The 19,690-nt window shown below is 34.4% G+C and overlaps 1 protein-coding gene across 1 annotated transcript; it reads right to left on the bottom strand.

Annotated features, from left to right (window-relative positions):
• Window positions 1–8,785: 8,785 nt before the first annotated feature.
• On the bottom strand, window positions 8,786–9,942 carry LOC128192135 (uncharacterized). The gene is made up of 3 exons (XM_052864615.1): window positions 9,626–9,942; window positions 9,212–9,399; window positions 8,786–8,798 (listed from the first exon to the last, which is right to left on the bottom strand). The coding sequence occupies exons 1-3, from the start codon at window positions 9,860–9,862 to the stop codon at window positions 8,786–8,788; spliced, it is 438 nt and encodes a 145-aa protein (XP_052720575.1). The 5' UTR covers window positions 9,863–9,942.
• Between the last annotated feature and the right edge of the window lie 9,748 nt (window positions 9,943–19,690).

Raw genomic sequence — 19,690 nt, 5'->3', positions numbered from 1 at the left:
ATATGAATATTAATTATCTGCATTCAGTATTTCAACGGGTCGGACCTTTTCTTGAACTACTAAGTATACTATTGGGTCCAACCCACTGAAACAAAAGATCATCATAAATGAAAGTTAATTCAAGTTTCAACTTGATTAACTACATGCATTTTCCTATTTAACAATGATGAGAGAGAGAGAGAGAGAGAGAGAGAGAGAGATTAATCTATACCAATGCAAGACTGCTACTCTTAGACACTTTCTCTTGTGATAAAGACATCAATATTTTACTCCATGGAGATGCATATTTTTCTTAAAACTGCAAGGACATTGTTTTTTTAGGCAGTTTATAAATATATTTCTGCATTAAAGCGCTCCAAACATACATGTAGCAATTTTATCACAAATTATACACCTTGCACCTACATGTTGCTATTTTCTTCCTCAAAGCAATTTTTGTAAATAGAACAGCCTTTAATTTTTCATAAATGTGCTTTCAGAGAAATCTTAACTTGGACATATCAAAACTGTGAAATTTGTTTATTTTATCGATGGAAACGGATTTACTTATTAAGCGTTTACTTGTTACCAAATCCATGCTTAATTACATGTTTATTATATACTATATATTATATACATATAAAAGTATTGTACGTTTGATTAAAGGAAGAGGGAATAAGTTTTTGATAACAATGAGGTGATCAAATACTGTCGGGAATAAACATTTATTCCTTTTTTTTAGTAATATTGCATGCACATTATGGAGAGAGAGAGAGAGAGAGAGAGAGAGAGATGGAGAGAGAGAGAGAGAGAGAGAGAGAGATTATTACAACATTATCACTTTCATTACTTTTTTAAAATCTTTACCGGTAGTCAATTAAAACATGCTTTTTAATTATAGGTACCCGTATCATCTAATTATTTTCATTTGTCTTTTCACGCCCTTACATGTATATCTACGATAGCTACGTATGTACACAATATTGGCAACGTATACCCACTGTTACGGTAATCCACATATGCGACCTTTTATTTTTTATCTTAAACTAGTGATACCTAGAGACTTATAAATTATTAGTATATTATAAGAAGTTTTTGATCTACTGAAAATTAAACAAAGCACAAGCTAAAAAGGCAATCTAGTTGCGAAGAACACAATGCAGCGGAGACATTTTTTTCTCTCTCTCAGCTCAGGGGTGTATTCTGATTAGCACAGGTGTGAATGCCTGCAGGGCTTCTTTTACCCGCGTTCACCTGTTGTGAAACGATATGCTAATACATTATACACGCCGGAAGAGATTTAAAAACAAATGGACTACATGGTGTGTGCAAATTATTGACAAAATACTCCTGTTTTCTTTTTTTCATATTCTTAAACAATTGGTCAAAATCTAACCCGCTATCAATATTTGTTATTCCACAAAGTAATTTTTCAAAATAATATGGTCATACATAAACCATACGCAAATGGCCGACTGGATTATGTAAACAAAGACATCTTTAAGATACAAGTACATTAGCAAAAGAGAATAATCAATTAATTTAACTTAAATAAATGACTACGGGTAGGACCTTTTCTTATAAGGAAAAGCCGGACCTTAAATGTTAACATTAAAGGTCCGGCCGGACCAATTTACAGGGCGGACCTTAAATTATACGACACCGGTCACACCCGCCGTGTGTTCTTTGTCGTAATCGGGGGAAAACGGAAAAGTCCGTAGACAATTAAGGGATTGATTATGGTCTCATTGTTGGTATAAAATAAGGCAATTTTTTCACTTCCATTTATTAAGTGTTCCCACAAAAGTGTGTATGAAAGGGGCGGGGGGGGGGGGGGGACGACTCCATGACAATTTTTTATATGTTATTAAGGTACTTCACTACACCGATACTCATACTTTTTAAGACAATACGTCACAAGATGGCGATTTTAATGCTTTGTTAAACAGTTTGTATCAATCGAAACAGATGTATATCGTCATAGCTCAGTGGTTAAAGTATCAGGCTTGTGAACAGCAGGTCATGAGTTCGAATCCACCTGTTTACTGAATTTACTGAATGAAATTTTTTTAAATACTATTTTGTTATCTAAAATTGCACATTTTTTCGCCAATTTGAAATATATACTTCTTATCCATCATTCTTTCTATCATAGTCAAGTAATTTTTTGCTGATTTGAGAAACTTTTTCAAGGTGTAGTGATGAACCTTAAAAGGACACGTCGAGGCCCCTAATGTTATGTGCCTTCTTCCACAGCTACATATTTATAGTCAGCTTATTCAGCTGTTTTTATCAATGAAATAATACCCAAGGGTGAAATAATCACAGGATGAATCTCTGCCATTAAGAGAACTGAAATGCACCTGATCGGTAACTGAAAGGTGACTGAATGGCAGAGGTTCATCCTGTGAATTATAATCAGTTAACAGAAATTTAGGCTAAAAATGCAAGGTATTCTTAGTCTTTCATCCCAGATAACCCTTGCGATTAAATGCTTTGCGCCACTGCAATCTAGTATACCCGTAAGATGGGATGGAAGTCCACCCTGAAAGGCGCTTGGGAATACATTGACATGATCGTTTAAAGCTGACATGAATTCATAAATACGCATTACTTCCCTTTTAACTCCGACTACCGCCATATTAGTTGTCGATTTCTATTGTTCTGCTCATCGCTACACACCCCCTATATAAGGCCGAGAGCCCTCGTCATGCTTTACCGCATTCAGGAATTTCATACACCCGAACACGTTACCTTGGACGAAAAGACTTGTAAAAACGCGTTTTGAACAAAAATAATATGACAACCACTTCACTGGCAACATATATCCAATAAACGACGAAACAAGACAGATTGAAATCCAGGCGCAGATACTTCAGAAATTCCTCGATAATTGTAGACCGTTTTCCTGTGTATGTTATAACATCGCACATGCGCAACCACACACTGTGGTAGATCGAGCAATGTCAATTATCGCATGGATTTTATAAACGGGGAGTTTTTGTAGGAACAGATAGAAACGTTGTTACTTTCTTGGATTTACTATCATTTAGCTACTGTGTTGGATGTAGTGTCGCTAGGGTTTTCAAGAAGATGCAGACGTTATGCACTCTGTATGAACGACACACGTGTTCGATTTGCATGCGAAGTAAGGCAGCACTGTCTGTGCAAAATAATACAGATACCTTTCAAAGAAGAAATATACTTTGTATTCATTGATTGTTGTTTTCTTTATTATTACATTTTACTACATGTACAATGTGTAGTTCATGCATTTAGAAGTCCGTGCAACGTGAATGCCTAGATCGAAAAGCAACCGACCGTAACTTTCTCAACCGGTATATATACCCCAGTGGCAGTAGAGGAGCGATCGAAACTAATATGGCGACCAAATGCTTTTATGAATTCATGTCAGCTTTAAGTTACAGCGAAGTACATTGAAGCGTATAATAGGGGTTAACTCCAGAAAAGTTTCTACGTAATGTTTTGACTGACCTTTGTCCAAACAGATCGTAGCTGGGCGGAGTTGTACGGCGGCGTGGAAGGGCCAGATGAAAAAATAAAAAATTCTTATTTGTTCGGACAAATAAGTTATTTGTTCGGACGAATTACGATTTGTTCGGACGAATAAGCTATTTGTTCGGATGAATTACGATTTGTTCGGATGAATTAGGATTTGTTCGGACGAATAAGTTATTTGTTCGGACGAATTAGGATTTGTTCGGACAAATTAGATATGGGTTCGGACAAATAAGTTATTTGTTCGGACGAATTACGATTTGTTCGGACGAATTTCGATTTGTTCGGACGAATAAGTTATTTGTTCGGACGAATTACAATTTGTTCGGACAAATTAGATATTTGTTCGGACGAATTAGGATTTGTTCGGACAAATAAGTTATTTGTTCGGACGAATTAGGATTTGTTCGGACGAATTAGGATTTGTTCGGACAAATTAGATATTTGTTCGGACAAATAAGTTATTTGTTCGGACGATTTAGGATTTGTTCGGACGAATTTCGATTTGTTCAGACGAATAAGTTATTTGTTCGGACGAATTACGATTCGTTCGGACAAATTAGATATTTGTTCGGACGAATTAGGATTTGTTCGGACGAATTAGGATTTGTTCGGACGAATTAGATATTTGTTCGGACAAATAACTTATTTGTTCGGACAAATAACTTATTTGTTCGGACGAATTAGGATTTGTTCGGACGAATTAGGATTTGTTCGGACAAATAAGTTATTAATAGTGGTACATGTATGAGAGAGAACGAGAGAGAGAGAGAGAGAGAGAGAGAGAGAGAGAGAGAGAGAGATGTCATAATCATGGATACATAAATGTGAAGTCTAATCAGTTTACATGATCATGCGCGGATCCAGAAAAATTTACGGGGGTAGTGGTGGTGGTGGGGGGGGGGGGGTCTGATAGATAATTTTGTTTGCGGGGTGGGGTGCAAGGCCCCCCGACCACCCCGGCTCTAGATCCGCGTATAGATGTATGCCAACTGTAGGCAGCGCATGTTTTTTCTTTGCTAACTATAAGTTTTATTTCGCGCAATGCCAGAAGAAACGTTTCCACTAGTCATAATTATATGATTCCGCAGGTGGATTTCGATTGTCGATGTTTATATTGAAAATGTAGTCATTCTCCTGTTTACTTGGGACACTGGGCATACGAAATTATCTTTCGCCTTAACTTTATACATATACATGTATATGATCAAAGTTAACCGATATGCTTCGTTGAATTGTAATAATCGCACAATTACTTAAGTGACTTATAAAACAAACTAGTTTTTACTTATACTTTATAATATAAAGACAACATGTATATTTAGACTACATGTATCTGCTCTGGTAATGATGTAGATGAAAGGGGGGGGGGGGGTCAAGCCACCCCTTTCCTTCAAATGATAAATTGCTAATAATATAGACATAGGTGTTACATGTATACTATCTGACATGTATGCAATATCTGACATATTGTGCTGTCAAGCTCAATTTTCAAACTCTATCTATCTAAAGGATTGGAGTTATATTATCATGGTGCCATGGGTTTTCGATAGTCTAAAACTAATGTTAACCTTAATGGTTGTCTCATTAGTCAACTTTGAATCTATTTCATTTTTAAAATCAGACATAGCATCAAAAATCGACGATACAAAATCAAAGTTAGTCGTCATCATATGCAGTTTTTATCTATAAATAGCCTGGATGCCGCATTCGACCGATGAAAATAGGCGTCAGATGTTTACGATAGTATGATTCATAAACAATATTTTTCAATAATAGTTAAGAAAAATGAGATACAACCTTTTGAAAATATTGTATAAAATTGTCAATTGTTTTGTAAGCTTTTATTTCACCTTAAATCGTCTAATTATTTTAATTTTCCCCATAACTTGATTCAATCAGTTATGATTATTCAATCAGTTATGATTATTGATAATGTTTTTATTTGCGCTCCTCAGATTCCAAAAATAGGAAAACTTTACAAAGCCATATGATAATTTTAACATGCAAATACGTCATCAGAGGTCTATTTGACGGACAATAAGTATTTTTATCATTAAATTCTATTTTTATTACTTTTTTGCATTATAGTTAGGATGTTGGGATATTTTGCTGACTTTATATTATAAAGTATAAGTAAAAATTAGTTTGTTTTATAAGTCACTTAAGTAACTGTGCGATTATTACAATTCCACGAAGTATATCAGTTAACTTTGATCGTATACATGTACATGTATATGCATAAAGTTAAGGCGAAAGATAATTTCGTATGTCCAGTGTCCCAAGTAAACAGGAGAATGACTACATTTTCAATATAAACATCGACAATCGAAATCCACCTGCGGAATCATATAATTATGACTAGTGGAATCATTTCTTCTGGCATTTCGCGAAATAAAACTTATAGTTAGTTAAGAAAAAACCTGCATCTATACGCGGATCTAGAGCCGGGGTAGTCGGGGGGCCATGCACCCCCACCCCGCAAACAAAACTATCTATCAGACCCCCCCCCCCCCCCACCATCACCACCACTACCCCGGTAAATTTTTCTGGATCCGCGCATGATCATGTAAACTGATTAGACTTTTCACATTTATGTATCTATGATTATGACATCTCTCTCTCTATCTCTCTCTCTCTCTCTCTCTCGTTCTTTCCATATATGTACCACTATTAATAACTTATTCGTCCGAACAAATCCTAATTCGTCCGAACAAATCCTAATTCGTCCGAACAAATACGTTTTTTGTCCGAACAAATAAGTTATTTGTCCGAACAAATAAGTTATTTGTCCGAACAAATATCTAATTCGTCCGAACAAATCATAATTCGTCCGAACAAATCCTAAATCGTCCGAACAAATAACTTATTTGTCCGAACAAATCATAATTCGTCCGAACAAATCCTAATTCGTCCGAACAAATATCTAATTCGTCCGAACAAATCGTAATTCGTCCGAACAAATAACTTATTCGTCCGAACAAATCATAATTCGTCCGAACAAATAACTTATTTGTCCGAACAAATATCTAATTTGTCCGAACAAATCCTAATTCGTCCGAACAAATAACTTATTCGTCCGAACAAATCCTAATTCGTCCGAACAAATCGTAATTCGTCCGAACAAATAACTTATTCGTCCGAACAAATCGTAATTCGTCCGAACAAATAACTTATTTGTCCGAACAAATAAGAATTTTTTATTTTTTCATCTGGCCCTTCCACGCCGCCGTAGAGTTGAGACATTACCGCTCGTGACTTTATTTGAGAGAGAGATAGAGAGAGTTAACTGGTTAATGGAGTAAATTATAGCCTAGATGAGGCAGATAAGCGAACTACCTATCAACAATATAAAGTGACAAATCAAGGTCTAGTATATCTTATGAATTTATGAAACTTGAAGTGTTTTAATTTGAAATTCTTTAACCAGGGAACAACCATGTCTATATATAGATAATGGGATGAGGTAATGCTAAACATCGAAGACTGTACGAATATTTAAGAAACTGTTTTTATTACAAGTGATACCGTTATAGTATTCTAATCCAAGTTTGCCGAATCTTCCTGGAATTAAACATACGTTATAAATTTACTTTGTATAAAAACTTTCTTCATGGTTACTCAGTTTGAAACATTCTTTACCTTAGGACGAATTTGTCCGTCATTGTTTTATTTTTCCACTAAGCACCCGCCTCCCTTGCCTTTCCTTTTCACTACAGTGATCATTCGTTCGCGTTTCAAAATATTTAATGCCAGTATTCTCGGACTCCATGCTAGGAAAGTCAGTTGGTTAGTTACGTCATTCTTGTACATGTTGTCGACGGCGCGCGGCCAAAGAAATTTTCACAATCGTTCTTTAAAACGCTTTAAAGTTAAAATAATATAGGATTTAAATGTAGTTTTTATATTCAGACTTTAATTAATTTGTTTGCAAGTTTATAACTAATGATTATTTCATCATCGGCACCATTTTAATTTACTCAATTCTCCCTCTCTCTCTCTCTCTCTCTCTCTCTCTCTCTCTCATTCAAGTCACGAGCAGCAATGTCTTAACTCAGCCCAGCTACGATCTGATCGGATAAAGGTCAGTCAAAACATTACGTAGAAACTTTTCTGGAGTTAACCCCTATTAAACGCTTCAATGTACTTCGCTATATAGTGGTCAATTGTTAAACAGTAAGGCTATTATCATGATTATTCGAAGTCAATCATCTTCACATTAAAGGTGTAAAATTGTAACCTGAGAATGTGGCTAATAAATTAACCTGTTGAACACGCTAAACTTCTATAGTTATGAACAGAATAATTCATAATATATTATAATTCATAGTTCCGACACCTCACTCAAACTTATTTTATAAGCCAATCAGAATGTTCCGTATAATTAGTCAGAGAAGCGCTTCGATCGGCCGCCATGTTTTCCCACAAACAAATCTTGGACAAGTTGTGGGAAGTTTAAGTTTTTGTTTTAAAAAATGGTATTGCGGTGTGCGTGGGGAACGTGTAATGTAGACGAGAGATATCTTGAGAGGTGACAGAACGGTGATAAGCTTATTTTGATCCCCAAACCGAAAACTAATCTCCAGAAATGTCTTCGATGGATCCAAGCTTGCGGACGTCCACACGAACAGTTGAACATTCAGAGAATAAACAAACACAAAGCTGTTTGTTCAAAGGTACAGCTGGTTATAATTTAATGTTTATGACTGTTGTGTACACTGAGTCTTATAATTATTGGCAGTATTCACGACAATTTTTGGCCGAGAACTTCAGGAATATGCAATACCTGCATACCGTACAATTTCGGAATGCATCGATTTTACACATGTTTGTAAAATTGGGCTATCTTATTCATATTGCAAGAGATGGTAATTGATATTTATGTGTGTTTTGCTCTTGTTATCGCTTATGTAATTAATGTTTTAAAACCGTATGGTTTGTCATTGAGGTCAATATTACTGAATTATTTACAGCATTTCGTGGGAGGTAATGGACCGACTGTGGAATTTCCTGACCCATTACAAGCTGATGGATCAGCCGTTCGACCGACCAGGCCACTTCGCAAACGGACTAGCACATTCGCCGAGAGTAACCCAGTGTCAAAGAAAAAAAAACTTCTATGGTAAAAACCCACACATTGACAATTTTGAGTTTTTGGGAGGTAATGACCAGTAATCGACTAATTCCATCATTACATCGATCAGAGCATATTCATCATAAAGTATGTACCAACTACCATACTGTTAAAGTGATTTCCTTAGTACCTTCAAAGGTGAAAAACATACCATCAGAGATAGTCGCTGCAAATAACACCAGAGACCTTTAGGACTCATGTGATCACATGTAGTGTGATGTACCATAATTTATGATTATTATTTTAATCTTTTAAATTTTTAATTTTGGTAACTTCATGCACACTCGTTTGTCATTATAATAAACTAGTTGATTGTGGGCATTACAAGGCAAAAGCAGAATCTTTCTTATTACATATTTATTTAATATTTTTTATAGTACAACAGATATAGAAGAACATGAAGAAGATGTGAACTCAACAACAGAAACTGAAACATCAAACAACACCAACAGTGGTAACAACATATCTATACAAACAGAAGAACCTTGTAAGCATTCAAAAATTTCCAAGTTACCTAACTTAATTTTGTACTGATTGTTTTGCAAGAAACGGCTTTGCATAGGTTTTGAAAAAACACACAATTTTTCCAGCATAGTTGTCATAAACGGAAGGTCGGGCTGTATTCTCTCCACAAAGTTACAAAATGCACAACCTGTGATCATGAGTTCGCCCTGAATTTGTGCATAATGTGCATGATTTTTTTTCAATGTGATTTCATTGTTTTTACACAAAAAGAAATCTCTCACATTCTCGCAATTGTCATATTCCTAGCAGAATATGGATATTTTATTTCAATAAGACAGCAGTGACCATTGTCCAACACCTTACCATCGAGAGATGCCCCTAAAAAGGCAAACTCCTTGTTAATAACTAGCCCACAGATGTGGATGTGCATAGCTGGAAAGTCTTTTAAGTATTTAGACTTTGCATCCTTTTCGTGGATTTTACCATATTCTAAGGAAGAAGCGGAAATCTTTTTAATGTTAAATATGCTTCCCAGAAACTTTTCATTGGGGGTGACTTTCTTTGCAAAATTTTTCCAAAATTAGATGCAGTCAAACGATTCTTTCTTTCATTGTACCATTGTGCTGAATCACTTTGTTCTCGTGTATGCAATTCAATTTTAATGGGATCACAATCTTTGTATTTCATATTCAAATCCATATACTCTTGTGGCAATGGTATAGGGGCTGGGTGGAATACGTCAGTATTGCCACAACCATCTGACATGGGTGGCTCAACCTCCTTAATGTTATTTGTCTGAAAAAAAAACTCCACAATGTATAAAACTGAAATAAGTGTAGGTAAGTATCAGATTGAAATTAATCTTTTATTTTTTTAGGGATTTCTCCATTTGAGATGTTTGCACTGGCCACTGAGCTAAACGTGTTAAGAGAAAAAGAGAAGCAGTACGAAGCTACAATCTGCACTCTGAAAGAGGAAATAAAGGAACTTAAAGACAAACTATCATCTGACGATCGAAAGCCATCGTTTGGAGTCGACGAAGTGATAAGAAGAGAGGGAAAATTGAAAGATTTGTTCAAATATTACACTGGCATTGTATATATAAGATTTGCTGGTCTTTTGGCATTTTTAGTCTCTGATGGATCATCAGTAAATTATGAAAAAGGTCGAAAAGACATTAAAATGTTGTCAATGCAAGATGGACTCTTTTTAACTTTATGTAGACTGAGACATAACTTTGGTTTGAAAGATTTGTCAGTTAGGTTTAAACTATCACTGCAGTCATCTGGAATTGTATTTAATACTTGGATTTTATTGATGTATTATAAGTTGGGCCAACTTTGTATTTGGCCTCATCGTGATGTAATTATTAATAACATGCCTTAAGATTTCAAAAATGATTACCCTACTACTTTGGTAATAATTGATGGTACTGAATTTAGAACACAAGCACCATGTGCACTTGGTTTGCAAAGTCAGCTTTACAGTATTTATAAATCTAGTACTACTTTGAAAGCTTGGTTGTGATCCAAATGGTTCAGTGATTTTTGCATCTGAATTGTTTATAGGATGTATATCAGATAAACAAATTTGTGAACAGTCTGGATTTTACAATGTTTTTGAATCACTTAAATTAGAAGGTTACGTAAAAGATGGGGATGCTATTATGGCCGATAAAGGGTTTACTATTAGAGAGAAATTAAGTAATTTAAATTTGGTATTGAATATTCCACCTATGGCTTCATCTACATCCCAGATGTCAGTCGCAGACACTCTGCTTACTGAGAAGATTGCAAAACATCGTGTGCATATTGAAAGACTTATCGAATAGGTTAAAACTTACAAAATGCTTTCTGTTCGCATTCCTACATCATTATTTAAAAACATTAACAAAATTTGGTCTGTATGTTGTCACTTGACTTTATTCCATGATGTGTTTGTCACAGACAGTAAAAATTGTAGTAAATAACATTATTTATTTATTAAAATCTTTACAGAAAAAAATCAAATTGTGACCATCTTTCCGTTGAAGTGTTGAAGAAACTGAATGCTTCTTATGTATAAAGAGCAGTTTTTAGCAAATGAGAAGAAGTCTGGGGTAGCTAATATATATAATTATGTATAATAACATGATATTGATAGTCTTGTACAGGTGATGCCCCAATTCTGTAATCTGTGTAATCTTTTAATACATATGTTTATGTAATAATTTTTGTACCTGATATGACAATATTGAGCCTATCTGCACATCACCAAGGGGGGTGTTTACAAGTGGGTGATCTGCTGATATTGTATACTCTAGAGGGGTTCCCTTTAACATACTCAGCTGCATTATGTCAGTTGTGGATACTTTGGGAAGTCTATTATTGAAATACAATAAATGAATCAAGATTTGTTTTTATTTTTCTTATAATGAAAACTTATCATTCAACTCAATATGTATCAATTATGTATTGTTTTACAAGTGTAAAATGCAATGGCCAAGAAAAGAAACAAAAATTATATAGGATTTCACATACCCTTGATCTAAGTCAATCTGGCATGTGACAGGTTTTCGTTTTCGGGATTCTGTGGGCCTTGCCACCACTAAATGGTTGATTGGAATAGGCTTAATTTTAGAACCCCTGGGCTAATGCCACTGCTGTGGTATACTTGTACAGCTTTGCTGGTCGAGTACATTGGAAAAGTTATGAAGTTTGAATCCCTGCAAACTTTTAATGAGGCCAACTATATGAGAGCAGTGACCATTTGAGCTGTAAGAAAATATACCAGACGAGCATGAATAATTGTCAATGTCTATAAAAAATTATGCATGATTTGTCTACAAAAAATGCTTTGGCAACAATTAAAAAGACTGGATTAGTCAACTGTTTCTGTTTAAAATCGTGGCCTTATCACTATTAATTCGGTAATATATTTACTATAAATTGCACACTCGAATCGGGAAATGAATTAAGAAATGAGGCAATAAATTGTTTTATTATGCTGTTTTACATTTAATGAATTTTTCATTCACAACGCATGCAACATCTGTCGCAAAAGATTACGTCACTACAGTAATGTTTACATTTTTTTCAATACACAACCGCCATTTCATTTGCATCATTTCCTTGTGAAATACGTAAAAAGTGAGTGTTACTTGTAATTTTTATTGAACACATACCCAACTTTACAGGAACAGTGCGACTCATTGATTGAATCATTTTTGATTTCCAAATGAAGTCGATGCGGCGATTGATTTTTCCGCATGGATCTCCAGCATCGTGCTGCAGCTTGCACGGACTCATCGGAGTTAAAAATCCTAATATCATGAATGTACCCTTGCGTAAAGTAATTAAAATAAAGACTTTTTCCGACAGATTTGAGCTATTTCGCAAATATTTCACACAAAAAAACGTCTGGAGTAGACTTAAGGCTGTCAGTCGCGACATTCGCTGATGTACCCGGCATCGCCATAATGTGGGACTTTGTAACAGTTACTAAGGTGGGCGGGGCATCGGGAGACGAGTCGGAACTATGAATTAAAAGTTTGAAGTCAAAGGAAATTTTGTTCTTGGGAAATTCGAGTACATTATGCAATGCAGTCGATCGCCATAGAAATCATCAAAGTACTGCAAGTGTCAACAGATTTCTTATTTCTTTGAAAGACCATGATAGTTCACTTGACTTACAGACTATAATATAGCGACATATCTGCCTCCCAAAAATATATGCGCTTCTCAAAGTTACATTTGGGTGAGATAGATGTGCGTTATTGGGGATTTTATTTATTGCTAATTGTATGAAAATTGATAAAAAAAAAAATTAATTGAAGTTGTGTATTATGAGGTTGTAATGCAATTTAATTTACTTACAATGTTAGCTACAGCCAGTGGAATACTAATTTTAGGTGAACAATGAATACCCAATATACTAAAATACATTATAAATAGTTTCCAGAACTATTATACTATGCATGTGTATATGAAGGTTGCAACCTCATTTGTATGGCTGCAGGTGAAGATTTGTAATGGGTGTATCGATATACAATGTACGACTGCACATACGGATTCCGGACCGTGGCTACAGACGATACCCATGATAGTCTTTTCATACATCTTTGCGCAGTTTGATCTAAAAACAGACCAGTTTCATAACTTCTTCGAATTTCTCTAACACGGACTGTCTAATTCCTCCCCAGAATTCTAATTTACGCAAGCGTAACTGAAGTTTTTTTTTTCAATTTAATTAGTCAACCCACTATCATAAAAATAAGGATTTTGCATATCTTTGCATCGTTGAGAGAAGTAATATTCATTTCTGTAAAAAAGGTTATTTAATTCACGTTACATAGCGGTGTCTCTATGAAACAGCACCATCTTGTGTAAAATTTGCTCGCTTTTGCATAAATTCGCCCACTGATCTTTTTTTTAGCTGATTATATATTATTTTGAATGTCCAAGTCTACTCGAATATCATTAAATATCAGACGACACACACTTCCCTATAGAAAAGTTCAGAGATGCCATCAATTCTGACTAATTACTACATTTTGTCAGCACGTAACAATTCTAAACTTGCACATAGTCTTCAAAAATTAAGAAAGATTTAAATAAAGAAGTTATCTCAGAGAAAAGGTTACGTGTTTTGTAGGCGTGTTCGATTTTTAAAATAAAAATACAATTCCTGACATGAATCATGAGTACATACTGTTGATAACAATGCTTGCTACCTTTTGAAAATTTAACTCGCCATTAAACATCTCATTTTTTAAAGAATTTTTGAAACGATTACACAAACTGTTCGAAAAATAGTTTTCCTAAAACATTTTCTTGCTTTCGTTTTCAAAACACGTTTTTTATACAGGTTTTCAATCACAAAACATTTCTATAACAAAAGCAGAACTGAAAGTTTAGTCATTATAATCGTTTGACACCATATCACATACGTGTATATTTTCAACTCGCAGCAACAACGGAAGTCCTACTCGTGGCTTTGCCACGAGCTCTGCTCTAGTTATATGTCTTATACGTTAAATTCTCATGAATGTTCGCCGTATCTTCTAAAATCTTTTTTAGCATATTGTGTACCTTTGTCCTCTGTTTTCATATCTCATCCTACATGTAACATTGTGATGTCTATGAAATATGCGAAGAAACAATGCATGTTACGCGTATCTATGCATCTGTATTTTTGTGATTGTCTATTGCACCTGTAAAAGCTGCGAGTTCCTGGTGCAAGGTAAATTGTTTACACACCCCACTGCCAGCTTTTCCTATCGTGTATTGTGTTTGTCACTGTTTCGTATATTGAACTACACGGGTTATTTATTATTGGCAATGTTTTTATTGTTGATAAACTTCATAAAATTCATGTTTTCATTATTCAGATATAGCTCTTCCAAGAATTAGACGTAGTATGTGATTTAGTTAGTATCCTATTTATTATGGCAAAGTAAATAGGATATCGTCTGCTAGACGATGTCCCATTTCTGTAATGATATATTTACATCTACCGAGTATCATTCCCTCTATTTCTTACGAAAACTTATAGATATTAGGAGTAATTATGCATCACTTAATATCCTCCAATACACTTGATATCTTAGTATAGTAATTAACCTGCCACGTCCCATTTTGCCCTTTGAAAATACGGTTGACACCTTAGACCTTACATCTTTCTCATGAATGTGCTTTGCCATGATCTTACTATGCTGTCCACCGTTGATTTGTAATAAATAAAAACCATTGTTATGCCAAGCTTTGTCTTTTAATCGATTCATAGCCAGTATTTGGGAGCGGTATTGATACGGAAATTAATCTACATGCATTTTTGGCCCTCTTTCTTAGAGATATTCTTGGTGTGTCACAATCAATAGATTTATTCATGATTACAATTTTCCTGTAGGGTACCTCTGATTTTTATTCTATGTTCATATCCTTTTTGGTGCCTCAAATTTTGTCACTTCAGGTAATGGTCAATAATGGAATATACTCGGACTGTTCTATTTGTTTACTATGATGCTATAAATACCCATGTTTTTGTCAGTGAGTCGGTACCATTAGCACGCACTGCAGTAGTAGCACGATGTATATGCTAAGCGTATTTTTTACGGTAACCAATCTCCATTAGGGGTTCAAGCAATGTCCCGGTGATGATCCAGCCATAGTCACCAGTGTTCCGGTATTTAACATCTTACCACCCGTGTAACCTCCTTCGAGTATTCACTTACTACGCTGGAAGCCGGTGGACGGAAGCCGTCATCTGAGGACGTGGCACCAAAGAAGGACACATTGGAGGAACTCTGGAAGGACACTGCTGTCAAATGTACTACCATAGGAGGCCATGACGAATCGGAGTTTATTAACATTGGTTTTTTTTCATATTTGTGTGTGTGTATGTGTGTGAATACATGTATGTATATTTGTAAATTTCTTTATTTTATATATAATATATATAAAGATTGTAAATACTTATTGTTGTTCTCTTGCTCGACTGATTGGACACACGACGGCTGTCGTGACATTGTGAACGTAATATATTTTATAAATATGAATGTCTTTTGTAAAACTTTTGCCTTTTTGATTTTAATCTGAGCAAATTCACTATTAGAATTTAACTAAATTGAGTACATCAATATCTTCCTTCTTGTCTTTCCACGTATCATGGATTGAAAATAGGTTGAGGAGGTTGTTTACTGACAGGGTTTGAGATCTCAAATTCTGATTGTTTTAAAGCTCATGCAATGTCATGAGTAAAATTTGTTCTAAACAAAAAAAGTAAAATGAAAAGAATTAATATTGACATAAAAATCATAATATTAGAGTCTGTCCGAAGTTATTGCTTCCATCAATTTTTGCTTATTTTTAATAATACAATTGAAATCGATGAAAGGGAATATATCCAAGATATCTTCATTGAACAATAATCCCTTTTCACTCATAAAATTTCACAGGAACGAAAACAATGTTCTTACGGAGATTTGTAATGGGAAATGTTTACATCTTTTCACCATTCGGTATACACTCGGAATACATCGCGCAATTTTTTAACATTATCATTCGGGCTTAATAATGGCTGATGCAATGCAAAATCTCCGTAGACTTACAATTTTTGGATGTGTATTGAAACCTGAAGCGGTAGAGGGGGCGTTTCAAAACGGATAATCTGGACATTTTTCATAGTAGTGGATGAACGTAGTTTGAGCACAAAGGTATTTACTAATATTGAAACTTCAAGCAAAAAGTGGTGGAAGCAAAACTCGGGACAGAGTACAAATTTATTATGGAATTAGTATCAAACAAAATTGGGCTTGTAGCAAAACAGAGGAAATTCGGACTTAATTTTTCAAATTTTGTTTTTCAATGATATATTTTTTGCAGTACTATAATATTTAAAGATCAGATTCTGTTTATTAGTCAACATAATTTTGAATATATTCTGTTGGTTTAATCTGTCTTTTTTCTTGAAGAGAAACACGCTACAAAATTATTTTTTAAAAATGCTTAAAAACGATAAAAGACATCATATCTAAAAATTTTAATCATTGACCTCATATAAACGTTATGCCACCAGAATGTCAATATAATCAGTCTTATACTATAAGTTTTTTAGTATTATCATCATTCATGTTTTGTTAAATTGAATAAAAATTGGGTAGGGATTTGGAAATTCCGACTGAAATATTTTATAAAAACTGCCAATGAAAACTTAATGGTTTGTATCTATTTAGTGGCACTGCCATTTATAAATTGTTTCTTATTTTTAAAAGAGTTAAGCGGTATGTATTATTTTCATAACGTCCAAGAAAATCTAAATAATAACAGTGTAAAACTTTTATTGATTTTTCTTAAACTTTCCAAAAATATTCAATGGCCATTAACTCAAAACGTAGGTCATTGACATACTCTTTTGAACGTGAAAAATAACACTTCAATAAAAGGTCTTTAACACACAGTATACAGTACCGATCAGACCCAACCTTACAGAAAGTAAACCCTAACTAAACCCTGGGTTTACTTTCTAGGTTTACTAGAGGTGGACCCAGAGTAAACCCCAAGTAAACCCAGAGTGGACACAGAGAGTAAACCCAGATCAGAAGTATACCCTAAAAGCAGACGCTACATATGTATTCGGAATATACAAGGGGAAGGAATCACAGGCAGTAGGATGATAAAATAAAATACAGGTCTGCTTCACACTTCAGTGCGTAAAGTTGACTCCAAAAGCAATTCTCAAGTAAACCCAAAGTAAACCCCGAGTGGACCCAAATTTTCAAAAAGTAATCCCAAAGTAAACCAAGAAAGTAAACCCAGGGTTTAGTTGGGATTTACTCTGGTGTTAGGTTGGGTCTGATCGGTATTGTATGTAGATGGTTTTTGATTATCATCCGAAAACTTTTTTTTTTAATTCTGAGTACACGTAGTCGCTAAAATGTCTTAAAATCGAGTTATTTTTATTATGATGTCTTTGAACATAGCACCACTAAATTGAAACTAAAGCCTTCTTCCCAAGAATTTCAAAGGTTACATTGTGTTAGTGTTGTAATGAAAAACAAGAAAAGACAAGACCAAGATGTAAGGAAAATTTTACTAATGAAATTATTTATCTAGAGATACAAGACAACGATAAAACAATTTAAGTGTGTTTTGAATGGCTCGTCGGAACCGTGTTTTGACTACAGTAGTAAGGATATGTATAAGTTTTTTGAGCCGGTAATTTATTTTGATTCAGTCTTTGGTTATTTAACATTGGAATTTAAATAAATTTTTGTTTTTGACATTTTGAGTTACAACATTCAACATGAGATACATAATATAACTAGCAGACCAATTGTTCTCGAACAATTAGAGGTCTTTCCACCTCCTTGTGTTTTATGCTTAAATAAGATTGCTTCAATAGAATAAAGTATTTTTTCTGCGTTACTTCATAAAAAAGTGTCAACAAATTAAGTACGAAATTTCTTATTGCTTGACCTTGACCTTTGACCTTTATATTATTTTGATCGGACAAGGTAGACGCTTCAATACCAAGTCGTCCGATGTATCTATGAATATTAATTCAAAAGTTGTTTGTATTTTTATTGAATATTTGAAATTCTCAAGGGCAATAACTACTAGAAAGTGACTTTGGACCCTTTTGGTATGAATAGATTGAAGGAGCGTCTAAGTATACTGGAGACATAAGTAAAAGTTTCAAGTCTCTATCTCTAACGGTTAATGAGGAGTAGCGATAACAAGCATTTTGTACAATAGGGGCAATAACTCTATAATTGTTTCATGGTAAGGGTCAAAGTGTTATATTTTGAAATGTCTTATGTCCTATTACATCTATGAAAAAGTTTTTCTCTACCACCCTAAACTAAAGGGATCCTTAATTAAGAGATTTTCAAATAATGTTGACCTTTATGTCATTTTGTTCGGCCTAGTTAGACGCTTCTATCCAAAGTTGTCCGAAGTTTCTGTGATAAGTAATAAAAAAGTTGAAAGTGATTTTATGGAAATTTCAATACTTTCAGGGGGTAATAACTACTAGAAGGGGGCCCCAAATCCTTTCGGTATGAAAAGATTGAGAAACCCTCTAAGTGTACTGAAGACATTGGTAAAAGTTCCAAGTCTCTATCTCTTAGGGTTTAAGAGGAGTAGCGATAACAAGGTTTTTTGTAATTAGGGGCTATAACTCTGTATTTTTTTAAAGGAAGGAGCCAAGGGGCTACCTTTTAAAATGTCTTAAGATGTCCTACTACGTCCATGAAAAAGTTTTTCTCTACCACCCTAAGTAAAACAGATCTAAAAACTCATTAATTAACGGATTTCCAAATTACCTTGACCTCTGATCAAAGAATAATGCAAATGTAACATAATGCTAGACTTTATTTGGCACTCAAACATGAGGAAAAAAGACAAAAGGATGCCTCTAAATGCAGTACATCAGCCATTTTAATTTCTGTGCATTTTCAAGAGGAAGTCCTAAGGCATCGTTTTATTGTGTTTTCAGGGTACATTTGCTAGCTTTTTAAAGAGCTTTATTTCCAGCTAAAATATTATTGAAATTCTGCACGCGTAAAATCCGGATGTTTTGGAGTAACCTCCCTTTATTTTAGGGTGTCACAAAATAATTGTTTTCTACATACTTTTTTCATGTATTAGAAAGATAAACCACTATATTATGCAATTGAGAATTTAAAAACATAATTTTCATGTATACTGCATAAAATAGCAGGAAAATCCCTACCCGTCATGCTTTCTCCCAGATACCCCCCCCCCCCCCCCTTGGATTTTATACGAAAATGTGTTTAGCTATCTTAGCTAAATATATGTATCATAATAAACATTGTAGTAGTTTCCCAGTCATTTAAGCCAAATTTTAATGAAAAATATTATGTACAAAAGAGGTATAATAGCGCACTTAATATACGATTTGACCTGAAAATACAGCACTTTTGCAAACATCAGACATTTTCAATATTATAAAATATTTAGTTTAAGTATATTTAAAAAAAACCCCGCAAATTACACATTTACCATGTTCTAATAGTCTTGATTATCTTACACGACACCATTAAAATATTCAGGTTTTGTTAGCTATAGGGATATACAGGAAAGTAGTTAGTAT

Source organism: Crassostrea angulata, chromosome 1, assembly GCF_025612915.1.
Source record: "Crassostrea angulata isolate pt1a10 chromosome 1, ASM2561291v2, whole genome shotgun sequence".
NCBI lineage: Eukaryota > Metazoa > Mollusca > Bivalvia > Ostreida > Ostreidae > Magallana > Magallana angulata.
The sequence above is the reverse complement of the archived record's forward strand: the minus strand, read 5'-3'. Positions and strand labels throughout refer to the sequence as shown.